Source organism: Bos mutus, chromosome 11 (genome assembly GCF_027580195.1).
Source record: "Bos mutus isolate GX-2022 chromosome 11, NWIPB_WYAK_1.1, whole genome shotgun sequence".
Classification (NCBI taxonomy): Eukaryota; Metazoa; Chordata; class Mammalia; order Artiodactyla; family Bovidae; genus Bos; species Bos mutus.
In genome coordinates, this window is record NC_091627.1 from 27,845,994 (window position 1) to 27,865,797 (window position 19,804).

The window sequence follows — 19,804 nt, forward strand, 5'->3', positions numbered from 1 at the left end:
AGAGGGGACCAGAACAAAAATGATTATGCCCATTGGGCTACACTTGCCAATTTCAGACTATCTGGATTGCTTTTTATTTCTTAATGTCTAAATGGTCAGAGTTTTTCTCTCCCCATTAATTATGCCAGAAAGGGCAATGGCAACCCACCGCAGTACTCTAGCCTGGAAAATCCCATGGACGGAGGAGCCTGGTGGGCTGCAGTCCATGGGGTCACAAAGAGTCGGACACGACTGAGCGACTTCACTTTCACTTTTCACTTTCATGTATTGGAGAAGGAAATGGCAACCCACTCCAGTGTTCTTGCCTGGAGAATCCCAGGGACAGGGGAGCCTCGTGGGCTGCCGTCTATGGGGTCGCACAGAGTCGGACATGACTGACGTGACTTAGCAGCAGCAGCATTAATTATGCAACAATTAATTTAAAGAGCCCAAAGAAAAAAATTTAGAACAAAGTTACAGAGAACTCTGCCTTTAGTTTCACTCTTTTTTTAAACGTTACATTCTTTGTTGTTAATATAATCTACTAAAGTCTAGCTATCTTTTTAAACTTTTCTTATAGTAAATTTCAAACATACATACACACGCACTACTCCCCACACCCACCTCAAATCACTCTGAAGACAATCTCTGAAAACATATTTCATCTGTAAGTATTTCATGTGTTCAGCTAATTTTTAAAGCAATGTTATGAAACTGACAAGCCCCACACAAGACGGTAATCATGTTAAAATAGTAGGAATATGATTGATTTTTTCCTTCTCCATTTTGAAGCATTCTGTAATACTGAAAATTGTTTTAATAACTAAAGAATCATTTCACGTCTTAGAAACTGTGAAGTTATAATTTTTAATTTTCCATATGACAAAGTACATTTCCTCACTATAACAGAAAAGCTTTATAAAGTAACCTAACAACTCCCAAAACTGAAATGTATAATATCCTACTGGAAGCAACTTGTGGTTTTCTGGAAGTGAACTGGCAAGATTCTCCAATCCCACATAATCTTCTAACATATAATAACATTCAGCTAAGCGTTCCTGGTTCCGGCCTTGTACATAATATTGAATAGCATTCAACCTACAGAAAGAAAAGAAAAACTTTTAAACTAATGTGAATCTCCTGATAAATAAGCACTTTCACCAAAAAAGTTCTTTCATTAGAATGGCAGCACTAGTATAATATTATTCTAATCATCAGCTTTAGTTATAAAATATCTTTGAAGCACATAAATTGAAAAACCAAAAAAAGACTGCATAGCATATTTTAGTTACAATATTCTTTGAATATTCTCAAGAAATACTGCTTTACTCTGACACAGTTGTATTTTCAAACATTGACATATATAAGTAAGCATACTGATCAAAATGATAGTTTCAGAATAAAAGCCAATGATTTCTGAAAATAAGCTACTGTAACAAAACAAGCAAACAAACAGTAGAAAGCTACCTAGTGCTAAAGCATACGTCTTCTGAGTTTTGAAATTCCAAAGTCTTACAATGCTCACCTGACAACTGGAAGGATCCCTTGCTCCTCCATGGTAACTAGGGCTATGTGAATTCTGCGACCTGAAGGATGGTCTTCATTTCCCTGGCATTATTTCAGAGGGAAGTACTCTACACAGGCAGCTACAATTTCAAGTGCAGAATGAATGGATGGGGGGTCCAGATAGGTGACGTACCTCTTTTGTCGATCAGCAAAGTAGTCTCCGATGGCATTGTGGGCTTGCTCAAGGAGACTGTCATCCGCGTCACCTGATCCAGTTTTCAGGAGCTGGAGTACTCTAAACCAATCTCCCAACTTCAGCCGCAGGCTAATAGCCAGATCTCTACAAAAAAAAAAAAAAGATATTCATTCATTCAACAAGCATTTAGCAAGTGCCTGCTATGTGCTAGGTTCAATTCTCTGATACTGAGAATACACAGCAATGAAGAGACAGATAAGGTAACTCTAAACATTTTAGAAATTTAGCCTGACCAGGGAAGAGGCAATGGGGAGAACCTGCAACAGGAAAAAAGAAACACTTTTCTGCCTCTTATTCTCCTAGGCTTTCAATTTACTTGGCAAAATAATCTCTTCAATAATAATCATTTCTTTTCATCAGTTTCTTAGACATGATCAAGCTTATTTCATGTTTACATGTTTAATATTTCTTTTCAAAGCTTAAGTTGTATTATTAGCAATCTCCTGAAAGTACAAATAATAAAAACTAGATATAATGTTCACAGCTGAAATGAAGTTCATACAGTAGTTTATATAAAGAAAAATGACATATAAAGAGTAAAACTCAATCCCTAAATACCTTGGAATTACATTTCATGCTCCTTGACAACAGAAAATTAAATAATGACCTAAACCAAAACAGAGAACCTAAATAACAGTGGTACAATAAATGATAAAGCCCCTGGTCTCTGTAGTTACATGGGTTTTTCCCCTACCAAATGAAAAAAATCTCCCATGGCCAGTCATTAACATTACGTAAAGACAGAGAAGAAAGCTGCCCCTGAATTACAAAGCATAAATTAAGGTCATGTTGAATGTCTGGGTTGGAATCCAAACTGAAGTTATTTTTTAAAAAAAATGGTGTGATATATTTAGTGTATTTTACAATCCTCATTTGTTTAAAAAAAAAATGCAGATTCTGGGAGCAGTCCAGACCTGCACCTTCCGCACTTACCTTCTGTCCATATCCAGATACATCCTTTCCGCCTCCTCAAACCGGCCGAAGTAGGCAGCCACCTCTGCCTGCTTCATGGGCTCGCTCTGCAGGTTGCCCAGGCGCTTCACAAACTTAATGCCCTGGTAATCTTTGCAACGCACAAACGCTTGCTCTGCAGTGTGCAAATCCAATTTCTGAAGAGCTGCTTCAGCTAGCAGGCGCCTATATTAAAAAGAGAAACAGTAAAAGCCTATGGTGAACTATAGATAAACCAGTCTTGAATCAGAATTCAATTACTACACCTATTGCTTCTAGTGAAACACAGTGGGAAGTGATTATTTTAACAAATTTATAAACTTTTTCTTTTTCTTTTTTTTGCTGCACTGAGCTGCACGCAGAACTTCCCTGACCAAGAATCAAACCCATGGCCCTTGAAGTGGAAGTGCAGAGTCTTAACCACTGGATCACCAGGGAAGTCCTAATATTATGTTGACTATTTCCACCTCTAAATTTCTGTATTTTAAAAAGAAGAGCAAGAATGAAAGTTATTCCCACTAGGAATCTAGTATCAGAGTAGTGGACAACGGCTGAGATTTTACACTTGATACTTTATGAGGTTTCATTTATTTATTTTTAAATACCAAAGTCGGGGGTGTGGATTATCCTCGATGAACTGAGATGCATCCTCTATTCCAACCTTCTCGATCAGTGCTCGACTATCTCGCAGGGACCTGATCTCAAAGTTAATGATATAATCCTTATTTGGATATTCTGGATTCTAAAAGTAAAGACGAAAAGAGAGAAATCCAAATAGTTGCCTTTAGAGTATGTATTTCTTTCTTACAGTCTAAAAAAAAAAAAAAAAAAAAATGAACAACTGCATCATATTATGAGCAAAACTGGGAAGAAAAGAAATTCCCATGTGTGGGTCTTTTGAATTTTCTGGAAAATACCCATAATCCAGCACTACAGTTACACACACCAACTCTGAAGCTAGAGAGCCTGGAGTCAAATCATGCTTGTGCCTACTGCTAACTGGGTATCACTGGCAAGCCAGCTGATTTCTCCAGGCCTCAAATTCTTCATCTTAAAAAATGGGATGGTAATCAAATTTACCTTCTAGCATTGTGAGGATTAAATGAGATAATACCATATCGAACACTGAGCACAATGCCCAGCTGTGTTATTCACCTTATTCAGTCTCAGAACCAACCTGACACACACTTGTTTCAGACCTTTGAAGAAATATACCTGCTGACTGAACCACAGCAGCTTTAATCCTCTTCTGCTGCCAAGTCACTTCAGTCGTGTCCAACTCTGTGCGACCCCAGAGACGGCAGCCCACCAGGCTCCACTGTTCCTGGGATTCTCCAGGCAAGAACACTGGAGTGGGTTGCCATTTACTTCTCCAATGCATGAAAGTGAAAAGTGAAAGTGAAGTCGCTCAGTTGTGTCTGACTCTTCGCGACCCCATGGACCACAGCCCACCAGGCTCCTCCATCCATGGGATTTTCCAGGCAAGAGTACTGGAGTGGGGTGCCATTGCCTTCTCCATAATCCTCTTTTAGTTGCTGAATTTCTTGTCCATCTCCCCAGCTTCTCTACTGGAGGCCAGGAACTGTCTTTACTTGTTCCCAAACAATATTTGCTGAATCCATGAACAGATGAATTTTAGGTAAATAATTTTATCTACCAAGAACCTTCCTGATCTAAATATCTATCAGGTACAGTTGTAACAACAAATAAACACCTCATAAAAAGCTGTTAATTCCCTTCCTTTTTCTTCTGCACTCCTTCCTCCAAGAAATTTCTCATGTTATTTCTTTTTCCTATCTTATTGACATATAATTGGCATATAACATTCTATTATTTTTAGGTGTACCACAGTCATGTTATTCCTTAAAACTGTATGCTTGAAGGAAGCCACAGTTCAGATAAATATTTCCTGGGTCAACAAGGCCTCAGAGGGAACTATGATATGACAATATTCTTTTCTTTATGGCTTTGCATGTGGTAAGTCAGGAAGAGAACCAAATTGTCACAGAGCAGCTGGTTTCCCTCAGTTTAACAACCCCTACCAGTAAACCAGCCAATAGTACTGCAGTGATTCTTTAGCCTAGTACAAGATATACACAAACTGCCCAGTGTATCAAGAGTTTTAAAGTATACAGACTGAACTGAACTGAATTGAACCAGTTTAAATACGTGTTTTAAAAATTCTTCATAAGTGTCAATATAATCATTTTTAAGCATTCCAGAATTCAAGGCAATCAGCAACTATGAGCCTTTCTTGAAAAATGCTGTAATGATGAAATCCAGCCAACTAAAAGATTAATCAAAATTAAGAACTCATGCACAGAGAAAATACAGAAAAAGGCTGATCAGTAGCTTTCATTTAAACAAATAAAAGACTAAACACCTGGAAAAATAGGGTTAGAAAACAAAATGTAAACATTCTAAATCTTGACAAAGTAAAAATAACAATATAACTAATGAAGAAAGGCGAGAAAGAGGGAGAAAATGTAAGAACACCATCTTTTAGAGTGCACAATCAATAATATCAAACATTAAGATGCAGTTTAAAAGCAGTAGTTTTTTAATTTCACTAGTTTCTTTAGTTTTTCAGTTTTCTTTCTTAACCCAGAAAAATGGCAACATTTGTGGTGGAAAAAAAAAATTATCTGAAGTTCTACAATTTCTTCAGATTCACTGTCGCATTGTTTAAATTAAATTGAACACTAAAAAAGTAGATTGTACAATGATGCCACTTTTATAAAATTTTTCCTGTTTATTTCATCTATCATATCAAATCTATCTTTCCACATATTGGTTACAGTTTGCCAATGCAGGAGACCTAAGAGACACAGGTTCAACCCCTAAACCAGGAAGATCCCCCGGAGGAGGGCATGGCAACCCACTCCAGTATTCTTGCCTAGAGAAGCCCATGAACAGAGGAGCCTGGTAGGTTACAGTCCAAAGGGTCACAAAGAGGCGGACACAACTGAAGCAATTTAACATGCAATCGTTAAAATATCTAGATTACAACAGAATTTCAGACCTTCCTTTTTGATGTTTGATTGCTGAGAGCTTTTAAGCCTCACCCCAACTCCTTCCCCTTCTGCCTCACATCTGGACAAGGTGATAAGAAAGTGTTAAGTGTTCCATCCTTTGGTGCCACAGGAGTTTCAAACCACACATATCTCTACCTACTTATGGGAGCCCTCACTCTAGCCCCACCCTCTAATTACCCAAAAAACCCTAGCCTGTCTCCTTTCCTTGCTCGCAAATCAATTTTGAACCAGCTTAGGAAAGCTGTCCTTTCTCCCCGAAAAACCTCACTATGTAGGTAAGATCTTCTTACCATACCCTTTTGGTATGTCTGTGGTGTTAATACTCTTGACATGCAAACAAAATTTGGGGTGGGAGCCATTCCTGCTGCTTTTGTGTGGTCATCATATACAGAAAAGACTGGATCACAATAAAAGAGTTGCAATTTACATTATCAGACTAAAATATGAAAACATGCTATCAAATGGAACATTTCTGGAAATTTAAAATCTACTATCCCAATTCCAAAAAACATACATAGTACATAGGAAAATAAACACTTTGAATAAGATGAAAGTAAACTTGCAATATATTCTCAGAGTAAAAAATTCTCAAAGACTGTTCAATGAAGGTCAAAGTAGAAGTTCAAAAATTATCTGGAATTTAGAAAGATTACTTTATAAAACCTGAAAATAAAAATGGAAGGAAGGTGGACCTCCAAACAAAAAGTTACTCAAATATTCTAGAACAAGAAAAAGACTATAAAGAAAATTATCAAATATTTCTTCAGTGTTCTCTGTTATTAACATAAAATAATGACAACTAACTACCCTTTCTGAGCTCTTGGTCCTAGCACTCCACTAACTGCTTTCTACTCATTATCTTACAAAATAACAATACTGTAAGAAAGGTCCTATTACTGCCCACATTTTATAGAGATAAAAGCAGGCTCACAAGCAGGAAAGGAAAATGAAACTTTAAAAGATGAAGGAAGCTGTCTAAAGGTTGTGTGAGTGACAGAGCAGGCTGGAACTGCAACCCACACTCCTCACCAGCACCCCATACTGCCCAGGACAAAAATGAATTCCAGTCAAGCCAACAACAGAAATGTAACTGTTTTTTTAATAAGAAGTACCTTTAATATCTCATCCAAAAGAACAGATTTAATTTCTAAATCCTCAAAGTTACAGATATATCCAGAAGTCTGAATGGGTTCCTTTAAAGACAAAAACAAATGTTATGTTTAAAAGTATAAAATTTTCCTTCTTTGACTTATCATGAGTTTAAATTTTATTATAAAAATTCTCAAAACAAAAAAGTAGAGAAAATGTCATTAACACCCACATACCTATCATATAAATATTAACAGTTTGGAGATATACTTCTGTCAATTTTTTGGCTAAAGTATTTTAAAGTAAAGTAAATCTAGAGACATCATGACTTTCACTCCTATTTCAGTATGTATCTCTAAAACATAAGGATGTTCTCTTACATAGCCATATGATGATGATCACACCTCATATAAGCAGTATTAATTCCCTAATGGGGAATACCAGCATCAGCTTCTGAATTAATCCAAAGATGGTTTATACGGTTTGATAATTCTCATTCATTCCATGTAACATTAAATTTAGTTCTTAATGAAATTTGTATCTAAGTATATATATATGTGTATATATATATTTATATATATATCAAAGAAGTCTCATACCATGAAAAGTATGTTCTCTGTAACATTAGCCCGAGGGTATTGTTGATAGATTCATTTCCTATATGAGATTTAATTTGCCAACATGGAAATACATGAACCTGCTATATGTCTCTTTCTTGTCCTAGTGCTATACAGGCTTGTAGAAATAAAGTAGAGCAAATGCATATTATAATGTAAAGTAGCTGTCCTAAACCCCTAGTGGAAAAAATAGGTATAAATATTATATTAAAAAAATAAACTCCCAATATACCTAATACCTCCAAGAACACTGCAAAAAGAATAGGATAATGTCTGATAATGAAAATAACTCAAGAATGAAATTTTTCAAAATATATGTGTAAAGTCATAAAGAAATAGAAAGTAACCTAAAATCCAAATGCAATAATGTATCAGATTTATAACTCTGAAAGTTAGTGCTTCATATATAATAGAAACTTAAAAACTATAATAATAGGAAGACACTAAAAAGATGAAAATAAGTAAATATTGAATCATATTTAGTTTGCACTTAATATGTCTAAGTTTAATACTGAGGCTCTTGCAGGCATATTATATATGTTTATTAGGTTTTAAAATATATATTTTCTTTAAAAAGTAGAAATTGATTAAAATTATATGAGAAAACTTTATAAAATCCCTACACTTCCTCAAAAAATCATATTACATAAAGGCAAATAGTATGCTTTTATGAACAGAAAGAATCGGAACAAAGTTTAACTCACAAAAAAGCACACATGGTGAAATATTCCTTATAGACTATAGGAACCTTTTAGAGGCTTTCTTTTGGTACTACATGTAAACCAAGTATACCTGTATAAAAAGGTTCATCACTAGAAAATTTTTTATTTCTAGCTGGATAATTCAACAAAGCAAGGCAGACAAAAGATAAAGTCATAAAAGATGATCTGTGGATAAAAAATAATACCAAAAACAAAGAGGACAGGAGAAACAGAAAGGTAAGGAGAGTGATCAGGCAGGATCAGGATGGCATAGGAAGACCCTTTGTCCCTTTAGGACAGAATACGATGTCCTAAAGGAGTTCTAGTAAGTCCAGTTTTGAAGAGTATGTCCTCATGTGCTAGAGGCATGGCAAGCAGGGTAACTGACCAAACAGGGACCACAGCCAGCCAGTGTTCTCATGAATGAAAACAACAGCTTAGCATGGTTTATAAAGAAATTCAGTCAGTGGTTAAGTCTTTAAGAAATTCACCTACCTCTGAATCTAACAGAAAACTGAAATACTTGCCAAGCCAGACAACAAACTCCAAAAATAAATAAATAAAAGGTTGTTCTTTTGAAACTACTTAAGAAACACTTTCCACTAAGCAAAGATTTGCCCTGGTCCTGGACTCACCATGTGTGCTGCACACACATCATAAACAGCCAGGCATAATCCTCTCACTTCTCCAGGCACATGATTTCAAAATCAGTGTAAGTGGGGCCAACAATGGATAAAGGACCCTCACATTCAAAAAGTATTTCACTTCCATCCTCAAGTTTATCCCATGGTTACCTGCCAAACTTCCACACTTGTTTCTAGGAAAGGTCAAGTTTTCTTTAAACCTTTGAAAGACAGCTGGGCTTATACAGGTTAAAGGCAATGCCCTTCCTTTGAGCCACTGGTGGTGGTAACTGCTCAGTCGTGTCCGACTCTTTGTGAGCCTGCCAGGCTCCTCTGTCCTTGGAATTCTCCAGGCAAGAATACTGGAGTAGGTTGCCATTCCCTTCTCCAGGGAATCTTCTGCACCCAGGGACTGAACCTGGGTCTCCTGCATTGCAGGTGATTTCTTTACCATCTGAGCCACCAGGGAAGCCCTTTGAGCCATTACTCAGGGTCTAAAAATTACAAAGATCCATAAGACACCTGGCTTCGCTGGTGGCTCAGACAGTAAAGCGTCTGTGTGAAATGCGGGAGACTCGGGTTCAATCCCTGGGTTGCAAAGATCCCCTGGAGAAGGAAATGGAACCCACTCTAGTACTCTTGCCTAGAAAATCCCATGGTAGGAGGAGGCTGGTAGGCTACAGTCCATGGGGTCATAAAAAGTCGGTCATGACTAAGTGACTTCATAAGACACCTAAAAGCTTTAACAAAGCCTTTGAGGGCAATTTACATCAGGTCATTGGCCAACCCAAAGATCCTGAGTAGGACTCAAATAAGGATATAATTTAGGATATTAAAACTGAAAATAATGAGGGATGGTATGGGGAGGGAGGAGGGAGGAGGGTTCGGGATGGGGAACACATGTATACCTGTGGCGGATTCATTTTGATATATGGCAAAAACAATACAATATTTGTAAAGTTAAAAAATAAAATAAAAATTAAAAAAAATAAATAAAAGGGCAAATAGTTTACCACTAAATAAATTATTACAGAAGATCTTCAGTAGCTCAGAGGCCCCAGCATGTAATTTTTTCCCAAGAAGGAAACTACAGGTCCAAACAAACATCAGTTACTGCCACAAAGCACGTATCAAGTCATCTCTTATTATTTCCACTGCTGCCGCTGCTGCTAAGTCACTTCAGTAGTGTCTGACTCTGTGCGACCCCATAGGCGGCAGCCCACCAGGCTCCCCGTCCCTGGGATTCTCCAGGCAAGAACACTGGAGTGGGTTGCCATTTCCTTCTCCAATGCATGAAAGTGAAAAGTGAAAGTGAAGTCGCTCAGTCGTGTCCAACTCCTAGCGACCCCCTGGACTGCAGCCCACCAGGCTCCTCCGTCCATGGAATTTGCCAGGCAAGAGTACTGGAGTGGGGTGCCACTGCCTTCTCCAACTAGAGGAGTACAATAGGAGTACTGAAAATTTCAAATTGAAAATCCACAGATAATTCAAAAATTGTTTAAAAGATTTATCTTCTTAATTATGTTTTGTTTAGGCTACCACTTAAATTTTGAATTCCCAAACACAATAGCTAAGAATTACAGAGCAGACTGACAGGAAAGTTCAGTGCCTAAAAATCAGTTGATGTGAGTCACAAGTAGAAAACAAAAAATATAACTTTAAAAATCAGTGAGAAAGGAGCATTCTGACACACCAGAGAGAGGAGATTATTAGTCATCGTCCACAAGATTATCAGGATGAGAAAAGAACATGAATTACTGGCTGATAAAGTTCATGTAAATATAAATGAGACAAAGGTAGGCACAGAACAGACAAAATAGAATGAAAGGGCAAAGGAATTTCACAACCACTTTTTGGTTAGGTTGCCTTAAGCAACTTTGGTAAATAAGACTACAGATTCTCTTTTTTTTTTTAAACTTTGGCAAGGGAAGAAATAAAGACTATACAGTTAGTGACCATGGTTCCATCTTTTAAATAGAACAGATAAATGCTTAGAAAGTACCTTTCAGTGAAAGTAGAGAATATTTAAAAGATAAACATTAATCCCACTTAAGACCAAATATTTTTGAGTTCCACAGAAATGTTCCTATTTATTTTCAGAATTCATGCAGCCAACACTAAGAAATTTCTTGAAGAAACAAAGGAGAAATGTCCAGGTTTTGGTTTTTGGCTCATTATTTATGTACCATTAATGCTTGTTTCTTGGTTTTACCTCAGGATCCAAGTTTCTGAAAACATACATTCTTGTCTTCTCCATCACTGCAAACAAATCAGGATTATCTTTGGCCCACTTCATATCCCAGACATCTTTTCGCTCCAGTTTTAACAACTCGCCAACGACTTGCTGTCCTGTGCTGTCTGTCACTCGAGCATCCAAGTCAAAGAAGGTTAGAACTCCTAAGATGTCGATGACAGCAAGGCGGCTACAAGTAATGAAATTGGAGGAGGGGGAGAAACAGTAATCTCGCATTCATGAATATAATTACCTGTCACCATTCTTCAAAACAACTTCACCAGAACCCAGGAAGAAGGTAGAAATGGCTTTAAATAATTAACTTGAAACAAACATTTCCATTTTGCTTCCTTGAGAGAAAAAAGTATCCAAGGGACTAAAGCAACTGGTATGCAAATAACCTAAAATATTACAGTAGAATTTCTATATTTTGCCCAATTAGAGAAAAACATCTTTGCCCAATTCGAGAAAAACATATAATATATATATGTGTGTGTATATATATTCCTAGTAAATATAATATTTAAATACAAATATAGTATAGTAAAACCACACTGGACTATACAAGTTGAACACAAACACACGTCTTTGCATTTGTTACATAAATACAACAATCCCAGTGGATGACAGTCTACCTATGGAAAGTTTTCAGACTTACCTAGAGTTGCAATTCAAGGATAATTGGTAGGCTTGACAATTAAGGGAGTATTTTTGAATCAAACCAACGTTAGGAAGACTGTATCTCTGAAAGGTGCCAGATTCACGACTCTACAGAAAATATTTTTGATTACTAAAGCCTATTTACCATAATAACTTTAAATTACAACTACAGGTCTCTCTATATGTTCATACATTTGCTTCAAATCCAAAGTGGTAGTGTCACAGTGAATTCTCAATTCTGATACTGATCATGTTCTGAGTACATATTTACCTCTTAATTTAATTAAAACCTTTTTAAAGTGGCCAAAGATGATCTAATGTTTTTCATGTAATATCCAAGAAAAAAAAGTCGGAAACCTAGTTCTTTTTAATACACCAAGTCTTATATCAGATGGAAGACATATCTAGGGTTATTTACAATTGTCTAGGTTAATATTCAGGGTACATTGAAAGCTAACATATACAGCACCTACTGAACTAAATTTCATATACATGAAAAATAAATATAAGACCACCATACAAATACAGTTGTCACTGAAAGTCTATGTTGTCATCCTGTAGCCATCTATATGATACCAGATCATGGCAAAAGGTGATGATCAGAAAGCAGTGATACAGTGAGTACTATTTCAATGTGTTTAAACACAGAACAGAAGGTAAGTTTCCATGCAACTCTGCAAGCCTTAAGGCTGACAAATCAACAGAGCAACAGACTGAAATCCTACCGTGCCTGGGCCATGGCAATGGGGAAAAACAGGAGGCTACCCTCAGCCCACTATTCCCTCTCCCTTTCTGCCAGGAGCAGCTGTCTCCTCTGAGCATGCTTCTGCAGAGGGCCTGTCAGGAAGACTGGGAAGGGCAAGGGACTGGTAACGAGGGCAGATATTTTTTTTAATGTGCAAAAGACAGGTACAGGCTTTAAAAGATTTAATATACTGAAGTATGCAATCAGATTTTGTTTTTGAAAAAGTAGGTCCTATGACTCTGAGTTTGAAAACGTCATGGTTTTAAAAGCTCTTTATATTTCAACAGTGGAAAGTTTTCAATGCAGAAGGTATTTTTACCACTAAAATTTTTGCTGGTATTAAAACTGTCTGAGTGTTTCTTATAGGGAGACTCTCTCATTTAGGAATTAAGTCCACTTCTATGGTTGATCTGACTTGCATTTTCTTTTTATTTTTTCCTGCAAATGTCAGAATCACAACACAACCGAAAAACGTGCTATGTAACAAAGAATATAAAAAGAAAAGACTCTCCACAGAGCTGACTGTAAGACAAACTGCTTAAAACATACACCAAATTCATTTGGTGAGAAAAATGAATACTATGTTCTTAAGATTTTCCCCCCATAAGCTTAGCTAATGTCTAAAGAATGTAACTAGAACTGGAATATACACACTCAAGGATCTATTTACATAATTCAAATTTAATGACTCTACCAGCTTGACTATATTCAGCATTTATTTCTAAAATCACTATTTTCAAATATCAGAGCTCAAGAAGAGACACTATAACATTGATACACTGATTTTATTTGAAAAATTCAGCAAAAATTTGCCACAGACTTCTTTATTTTATTGGCTAGCAAACACACTACCTCTTCATTCTAAGTCTTACGAAAACAGCTGAGCCAAAGCACTTTCTCTAGTACACAACAAAGCAGGCTACATAGAGAGGAAACTTTCCAAGACCTACTGCCACCGTCCAATCTATTGCACGTTGGCCAATCTTTACAGGGCTCATTCAACCCAGTGACAGACTCTCCCCAGCTGGCCACGAGTCTACTACTTTCACAGTTATTTTTTGCAAATGATTAACAATTTGTGAGGCAATCTTTAAAACTTTATTTCTTTTGTTGGACCTAGTAAAACTTGAGGTGCCCACAAGATGAGATTCAAATCCAAAACATATTGCTTTGCCCTGTTTTCACCACTTAAAAGATTACTGTTCATAGAATAAGTTTTTTTTAACCACTTACCACAATCAACGTCTTATCAGATGCAGTTATGGCACAAATCGGATCCCTTGTGCCCTAAAATAAATCAATGTTACTCTTTATTAAACATTTATTGAATGACTGATCTGGTATAAGGTGGTATGCAATTCACTAAGAAGAATACTTCAGCTATATATTTATTAACTTAACCACTATTTACTTACTGAGCACCTACTCTGTGACAGACATTGAAGCACTGGAGATACTCGGATGTAATCTTTGCCCTCAGGGATTACTCAAAAGTCTAGTGGGGAACACTGGACCCAGCGCCTAACAACAGTACAGTGTGATCAGAGTAGAGGTAAACACGAGAGTTACGAGAACACAGAGGGAGGAGCCTAAACTTACACCAAAATGGGAGGAGAGGCAAACACTTGAGCTTAGTCGTAAAAGATGAACGTTTAGCATGAGGACCAGCATATGCCAAAATAAAGAAGGGGTAAATGGTATGGCACTGTTACAACCTGGATGGATCTTTAAAAAGAAAAGGCCATTCTCAAAAGGTGACATGCTATATGATTCTCTTCATAAGACATTCTCAGAGTGATAAAACTATAGAGATGGAAACAGATTAGTGATTGCCAGGGGACAAGGATGGGGGTGGAGAGTGAGTATAAAAATGAAGAAGTAGCATTAGGCAAGTTCCTTTATGGTGATAAAGTTACACAAAACTACACGTAAAAACTAGTGAAAACTGAATAAGGAATTGAGTTGTAGTCTAGTTCACCGCATCATTACCAATGTCAGTTTCCTGATTTTGATATTACACTACCATTACATAAGACGTCACCACGTGGGAAGCTGGGTAAAGCGGTTTTACGTGCTATTTTTACAACTTCCTATGAGCCTAAGATTGTGTCAAAATAAAAAATTTTTTTTAATCAAAAGAAGAAAACATAGCAGATCTAGAACAAGTTGGATCAGAATAGAAGTTTTTTAAAAAATTACTCGACTAATATGCTATTCACTGGAAATAAATTTTTTCATGTCTCAAAATAAAATCACAGTATTTACAAATCTATGGATATTAACATTTGCTGGCACTAATAAAATCACCTACTTGAATGGCTTTACTATAATCAAGCACACCATCCAATGATCCAGAAGGAGTATCATCAACATGATAAATTCTGGAAAAAAAAAAATTCAAATTTCAATGACAGTGTAAGTAAGGTTTATACTATTTCATGATCTCTAGAACAATTAAAGGATTGGATGACACCAATGAATACTGTTATTTAATATTAATGTCCTGATTATTTTAAAGAGTTCTCGACACAGCTCAACCTTATAAAGGCAGAAACTACCGACCACGTGTTTACTAGTTATGCAAGTTCCATGTTCCTGGAAGCTGGGCCAAAACTATACCTGGACATAGAATCACAGATTTCCAATGAATTTCAATAAGCTGCAAAAGATATTTTCCCTTACTCTCCCAAGGAACATTTGTCAGGAACAACTTCTAAAGCACCAAGTGTCTCTGTTGTTTCTCCGTAATTTCCTTTTTATCGATATGCTTAATAAAAGTAAAACTTAAGTGTATTTGGGAAGCTCTCGTTAATGGGATTTTTGTTCTGAAGAAAAGAACCTTCCCCTGAGCTTCCTGTGTTATAAAGAGGCACCACGTCAGGTGTACTGTCTCTTGGATACCTTTACTGTAACACTTACTCACACCACAGTATCACAGCTAGCTTACTTGCTTTTCCCACTAGGCAGTGATTTTCCTAGAGGCAAAAACTACATCTCTAGTGCCTGCCACACACTGTCAGGCGCTCCATAACGTCTGCTGAAAAAAACATTAAAATGAATGGAGGAACAGAGATACCTCATCACTGAGTAGCTCTGAGGCCCTGTGCAAATTATTTAACTTCTCTGAGCCTCAATTTCTTTATCTGTAAAAGAAGGCTAACAATTTGCCCTTTGCAGGACTTCTGAGAGGCATAAATTAAATGATGTTTGTAAAGCACACATGTACAGAGCCTGATCCATAAAAAGGGGTTTGAGACATTGTAGCTGTAATATAATCACGGGAAATTAAGCCATTTTCTACTTTTAAAATTTCATTAAATTTTATCACTGCTAAATTGAAGTCACATTTGTATTTTCATCAATATAATAAGGAGATTGAATGTTAAATAAATACAGGTGACAGAACTGCATGAAACACAGAAAGGTATACCAGTTTAGAGATAACCGTATTTCTACTTTTTAATACATTTCCATTAAGCACATACAGTTAATAACTCTACTTAGTTGTCACAAAGTAAAAGTCAAAGATTAGAATAGGAGGTCTCTCAAGAGATCACCTGACCCAAATCCCTTTATTAAAACAAGTAGGGTACTACAAGAAAGGCTAATCTTGAGTCAAGGGGCTCAGAGCCAGATAGACCTGGCAGGATGTCCCATCTCTGCTTACCAGCTGGGTACCTCTGTCTGTTTCCTGTGAAACAGGAATAATATGAGTACTGACAAGATGCACCAGTATCTGGCACGCAAGAAGTAACAAGAAGTACTCAATCAATGCTGGCTCTTATCACCATCGCCAGCTGTATTTTACAGATGACGAAACTGAAGTTCAGAGATAACTGGTCCAAAGTCATTAAAACTAGCAATTATATTCCAGACAGAAATATAAGGAAATGATGCCTTCTTTATTTAAACAAAAGCCGGAATCGCTTTAGCTCATTCACGGAGGACACTCACTCCGTGGAGAGGCTAGACTTTTCTTCCCCAACCTTGTCCTAAGATCTACCTTCTCCCCACAAACTGCAGGTCTCTCATTATTACCGCTATGTCTACCACGTGCTCTCCTCAAAGAGGCCAGAAGTTATTTGCATTGAGTCTCTCAGGACTACCAAGAAGACAACACGGACTCTCTTTCAACTGTTTTGGTTTTTTTTTTCTGCTTCCACATGAATTCATATATCCAAAATACTTTTACTGGGGTTGTATCGCCTACCTTAGTACACAAATGAGTCATAAAAGGAAGGGAAGACTGCATTAAGATCTCAAGTATGTTTGAAGGAAAATGATTTGAAAAAAGCAACCTGAGATTTCTGAAAAGTCTGCTCGCTGCCCACCAACAACAACACAGGCCTGTGCTTTCATTAAGAATCATCAGGTTAAAATTACTCAACCAAATGCTTTGCTTAAAGGCTCAGGATAACAACAACAGAGCAACAGACATGGAATATCACTAACAGAGACCATGTAACTTACAAAACACAGTAAATGCACTGCAATACTTAGTACAAAGAATCCCTCCATCAGGGCTCCTAATTTCTCCATGTGGTAGAGTCGTCTTTACCCCCACTTCTAAGAAATAGTTTCAACCCCCAAGCCCCTGGAATCCAGGGCAGGAGAAAGAAGGTGAGGGACCAGTTCTGCCCACCTATAGACTTTCTCCATATCTGTGTCTAAGGACCTGCCTCTCCTGTGATGATTATGACAATAGAATCATCCCACTTTCCTGGGAAAACTTCTACCACTAACCCTAGGAATGAAGTTTTGGTTAGACATTTAGATTTCAATTGAATAATCACGTTTCACTGTAGCATTAACAACTGTAATATGACGAGAGTAGATGAGTGAGAATAGCCATTCCTTATAAAAACATAGGCTTCCGGTCTTTATCTCTAAAGGCTTTTTTTTTTATTATACCACATGCTACTTCTCTTTAAACACATAGGGCTTCCCTGGTGGTCCGGTGGTTAAGAATCTACCTGCCAATGCAGTGGACACCGGTTTGATCCCTGTTCCAGGAAGATCCCACGTACCACAGGGCAACTAAGCCCGTGAGCCACAACTACTGAGTCCGCACGTCCGAGAGCCTGTGCTCCACAACAAAAGAAGCCACCGCAATGAGAACCCATGCCCTGCAGTTAGAGTAGCCCCTGTTTGCCGCGAATAGAGAAAGCCTGAGTACAGCAACAAAGACCCAGTACAGCCAGAAGTAAAACTAATTTAAAAAATTTAAACACACAAATCTGAAAGATATTCAGATTAATGGAAAAATATTATTTCTAGTAATCAAAACAATTTATGGTTCTCAAGCATGACAATTTATAAATAGCTATGTCTGATTTAAATGTGATATGGCTGAGCCACTAAAAAATGTGCACTAAAAGATATACCTTTCTCTCCCTTCTTTTCGAGACCGGGTGATCTGATTAATTTCCAATGCTGTAAGCTTCTTTGCCACACGATATTGCCAGATATAAAATGCTTCTTTCGAAGCTGCTATCACATGGGTTTTGGTCATTGTAACAAATAATGGCACTATTAAAAAGAACAGAAAGACAATTTGGTTACAATTAGAATCACAAAAGGTTTGTGCCGCAAATGACTTCAGCAATCATGAATCCAACCCCTTATTTTACAGACGGAATATTCCAAACACAGTCTGAGAAATCAGAAGAGTCAAAAGCCTATAGGACCATATAAAAATATCAACTCAAAAGGGATCAAAGACCTAACTACAGAACTCTTAGAAGAAAACTTATGTATAAACCTTTGTGACATTGGGTTAGGCAATGATTTCTTAAATATGACACCAAAAATGCAAGCAATAAAAGAAAAAAAGGAGATAAACTGGACTTCATCAAAATTAAAATATTTGTGCTCCAAAGGACATCATCTAAAAAGCGAAAGACAATCCACAAAAGGAAGAAAATATTTGAAAATCAAATATATGATAGGGAATTAAATCTAGAATGTCCAAATAACACTTATAACAATAATATATCACAATAAATTGGATAATTTATTATTATCCAATTAAAAATTGAGCAAAGCATCTGAATAGACATTTCTCCAATGAAGATATACAAATGGCCACTAAGCAAATGAAAAGAGGCTCAACATCATTAGCCATGAGGCAAATGCAAATCAAAATCACAGTAATACTTCACATCTACTAGCATGGCTAGAATCAAAATGTCAGACAATAATGAGTATTTGCAAAAATGTGGAGAAATGGTAGGAATGTAAAACAGTGCATCCACTTTGAGAAACTGCTTGGTAGTTCTGCAGAATGATAAATATAGAATTACCATATGCCCTAGCAATTCCACTCCTAGGTATACACCCATCATTAATTTAGAAAAAGATATTCTTCAAAGTTCCTTCTCACTAAGAATATATTCTCTTAAACATCTTTTCATCTGTTCCATTTCCTAGTGAATATTTAATTAAATTTCCACCGTGTACCCTTTGATGAAATAGAAAATCCATCATAAACAGATAAAGAAACAGAGAATTAAAGATATAAAATAACTTGCCCAAGGTTAGTCAAGCAAAAATAAACAAAGTAAACAATATAAAATGAAATACACACATTCACACAAAACACAGAAAAACAAAAAACTCATTAAAAGCTCATTTTAGTACCTAATTTCTAAATTCACAGTTAAAATGGTACAAAACATATTTTTCAATTCACAAACACTGTACAAAGTAATCATTAATAAAGTCAGGATAATGGGAAAGTGTTAATAACAGCTACCTTTATGGAGTTCTTATGCTGTGTACTATGCTTGGTCGCTCAGTTGTGTCCAACTCTTTGTGACCCCATGGACTGCAGCCCGCCAGGCTCCTCTGTACATCAGGGATTCTCCAGGCAAGAATACTGGAGTGGGTTGCCATGCCCTTCTCCAAGGGATCAAACCCATGTCTCCCGCATTGCAGGCAGATTCTTTACTGTCTGAGCCACCAGGGAGTTCTTGCCACAGTCCAAATAAAGGACATTTAAGGCAGTAAGAGACATAGGAACTGAACAAAAAATTAGAAACTAGACTGATGGTATGGTGTTAATTGAATAAACAAGTTGAGATTCAAATACAAGAATTTTTATATGCTAAATACCTCAGTAAGTTGAATTATATTTAAAAAATTTTTTTCACGATTGTCACGATTTCTCTATTCAAATTGTCACGATTTCTCTATTCAAAATGTGTACCAACTGCTATCAAACTCTAGAGGGAGCAAGAAGCCTTCCTTTAAAGAACAGCTGATTGGAAGGCAGTCCTGAGAATGGTGGCAGAGCCCCAATTCAGGGGGAGCCCTGAGTGAGACGAAGGAGCAGCCCACGTCCAGGTTTTGCTCAACTTTCGCTGATCCCATCTGCACTAAATCATAAGATACCTGCTAAATATTCAGTA

General features: G+C 36.9%; 1 protein-coding gene across 1 annotated transcript in view; it reads right to left on the bottom strand.

The window, feature by feature from the left end:
• Window positions 1-19,804, bottom strand: part of WDR35 (WD repeat domain 35) — a 52,119-nt gene that overhangs the window by 6,614 nt on the left and 25,701 nt on the right. The window contains exons 12-21 of the mRNA XM_005895646.3: window positions 17,780-17,924; window positions 14,707-14,776; window positions 13,629-13,682; window positions 11,649-11,758; window positions 10,970-11,180; window positions 6,840-6,920; window positions 3,298-3,434; window positions 2,675-2,878; window positions 1,679-1,825; window positions 945-1,077 (exon numbers count right to left, since the gene is read on the bottom strand). Of these exons, the coding sequence (XP_005895708.1) occupies window positions 945-1,077; window positions 1,679-1,825; window positions 2,675-2,878; window positions 3,298-3,434; window positions 6,840-6,920; window positions 10,970-11,180; window positions 11,649-11,758; window positions 13,629-13,682; window positions 14,707-14,776; window positions 17,780-17,924 (1,292 nt within the window). The remainder of the gene's footprint in view (window positions 1-944; window positions 1,078-1,678; window positions 1,826-2,674; window positions 2,879-3,297; window positions 3,435-6,839; window positions 6,921-10,969; window positions 11,181-11,648; window positions 11,759-13,628; window positions 13,683-14,706; window positions 14,777-17,779; window positions 17,925-19,804) is intronic.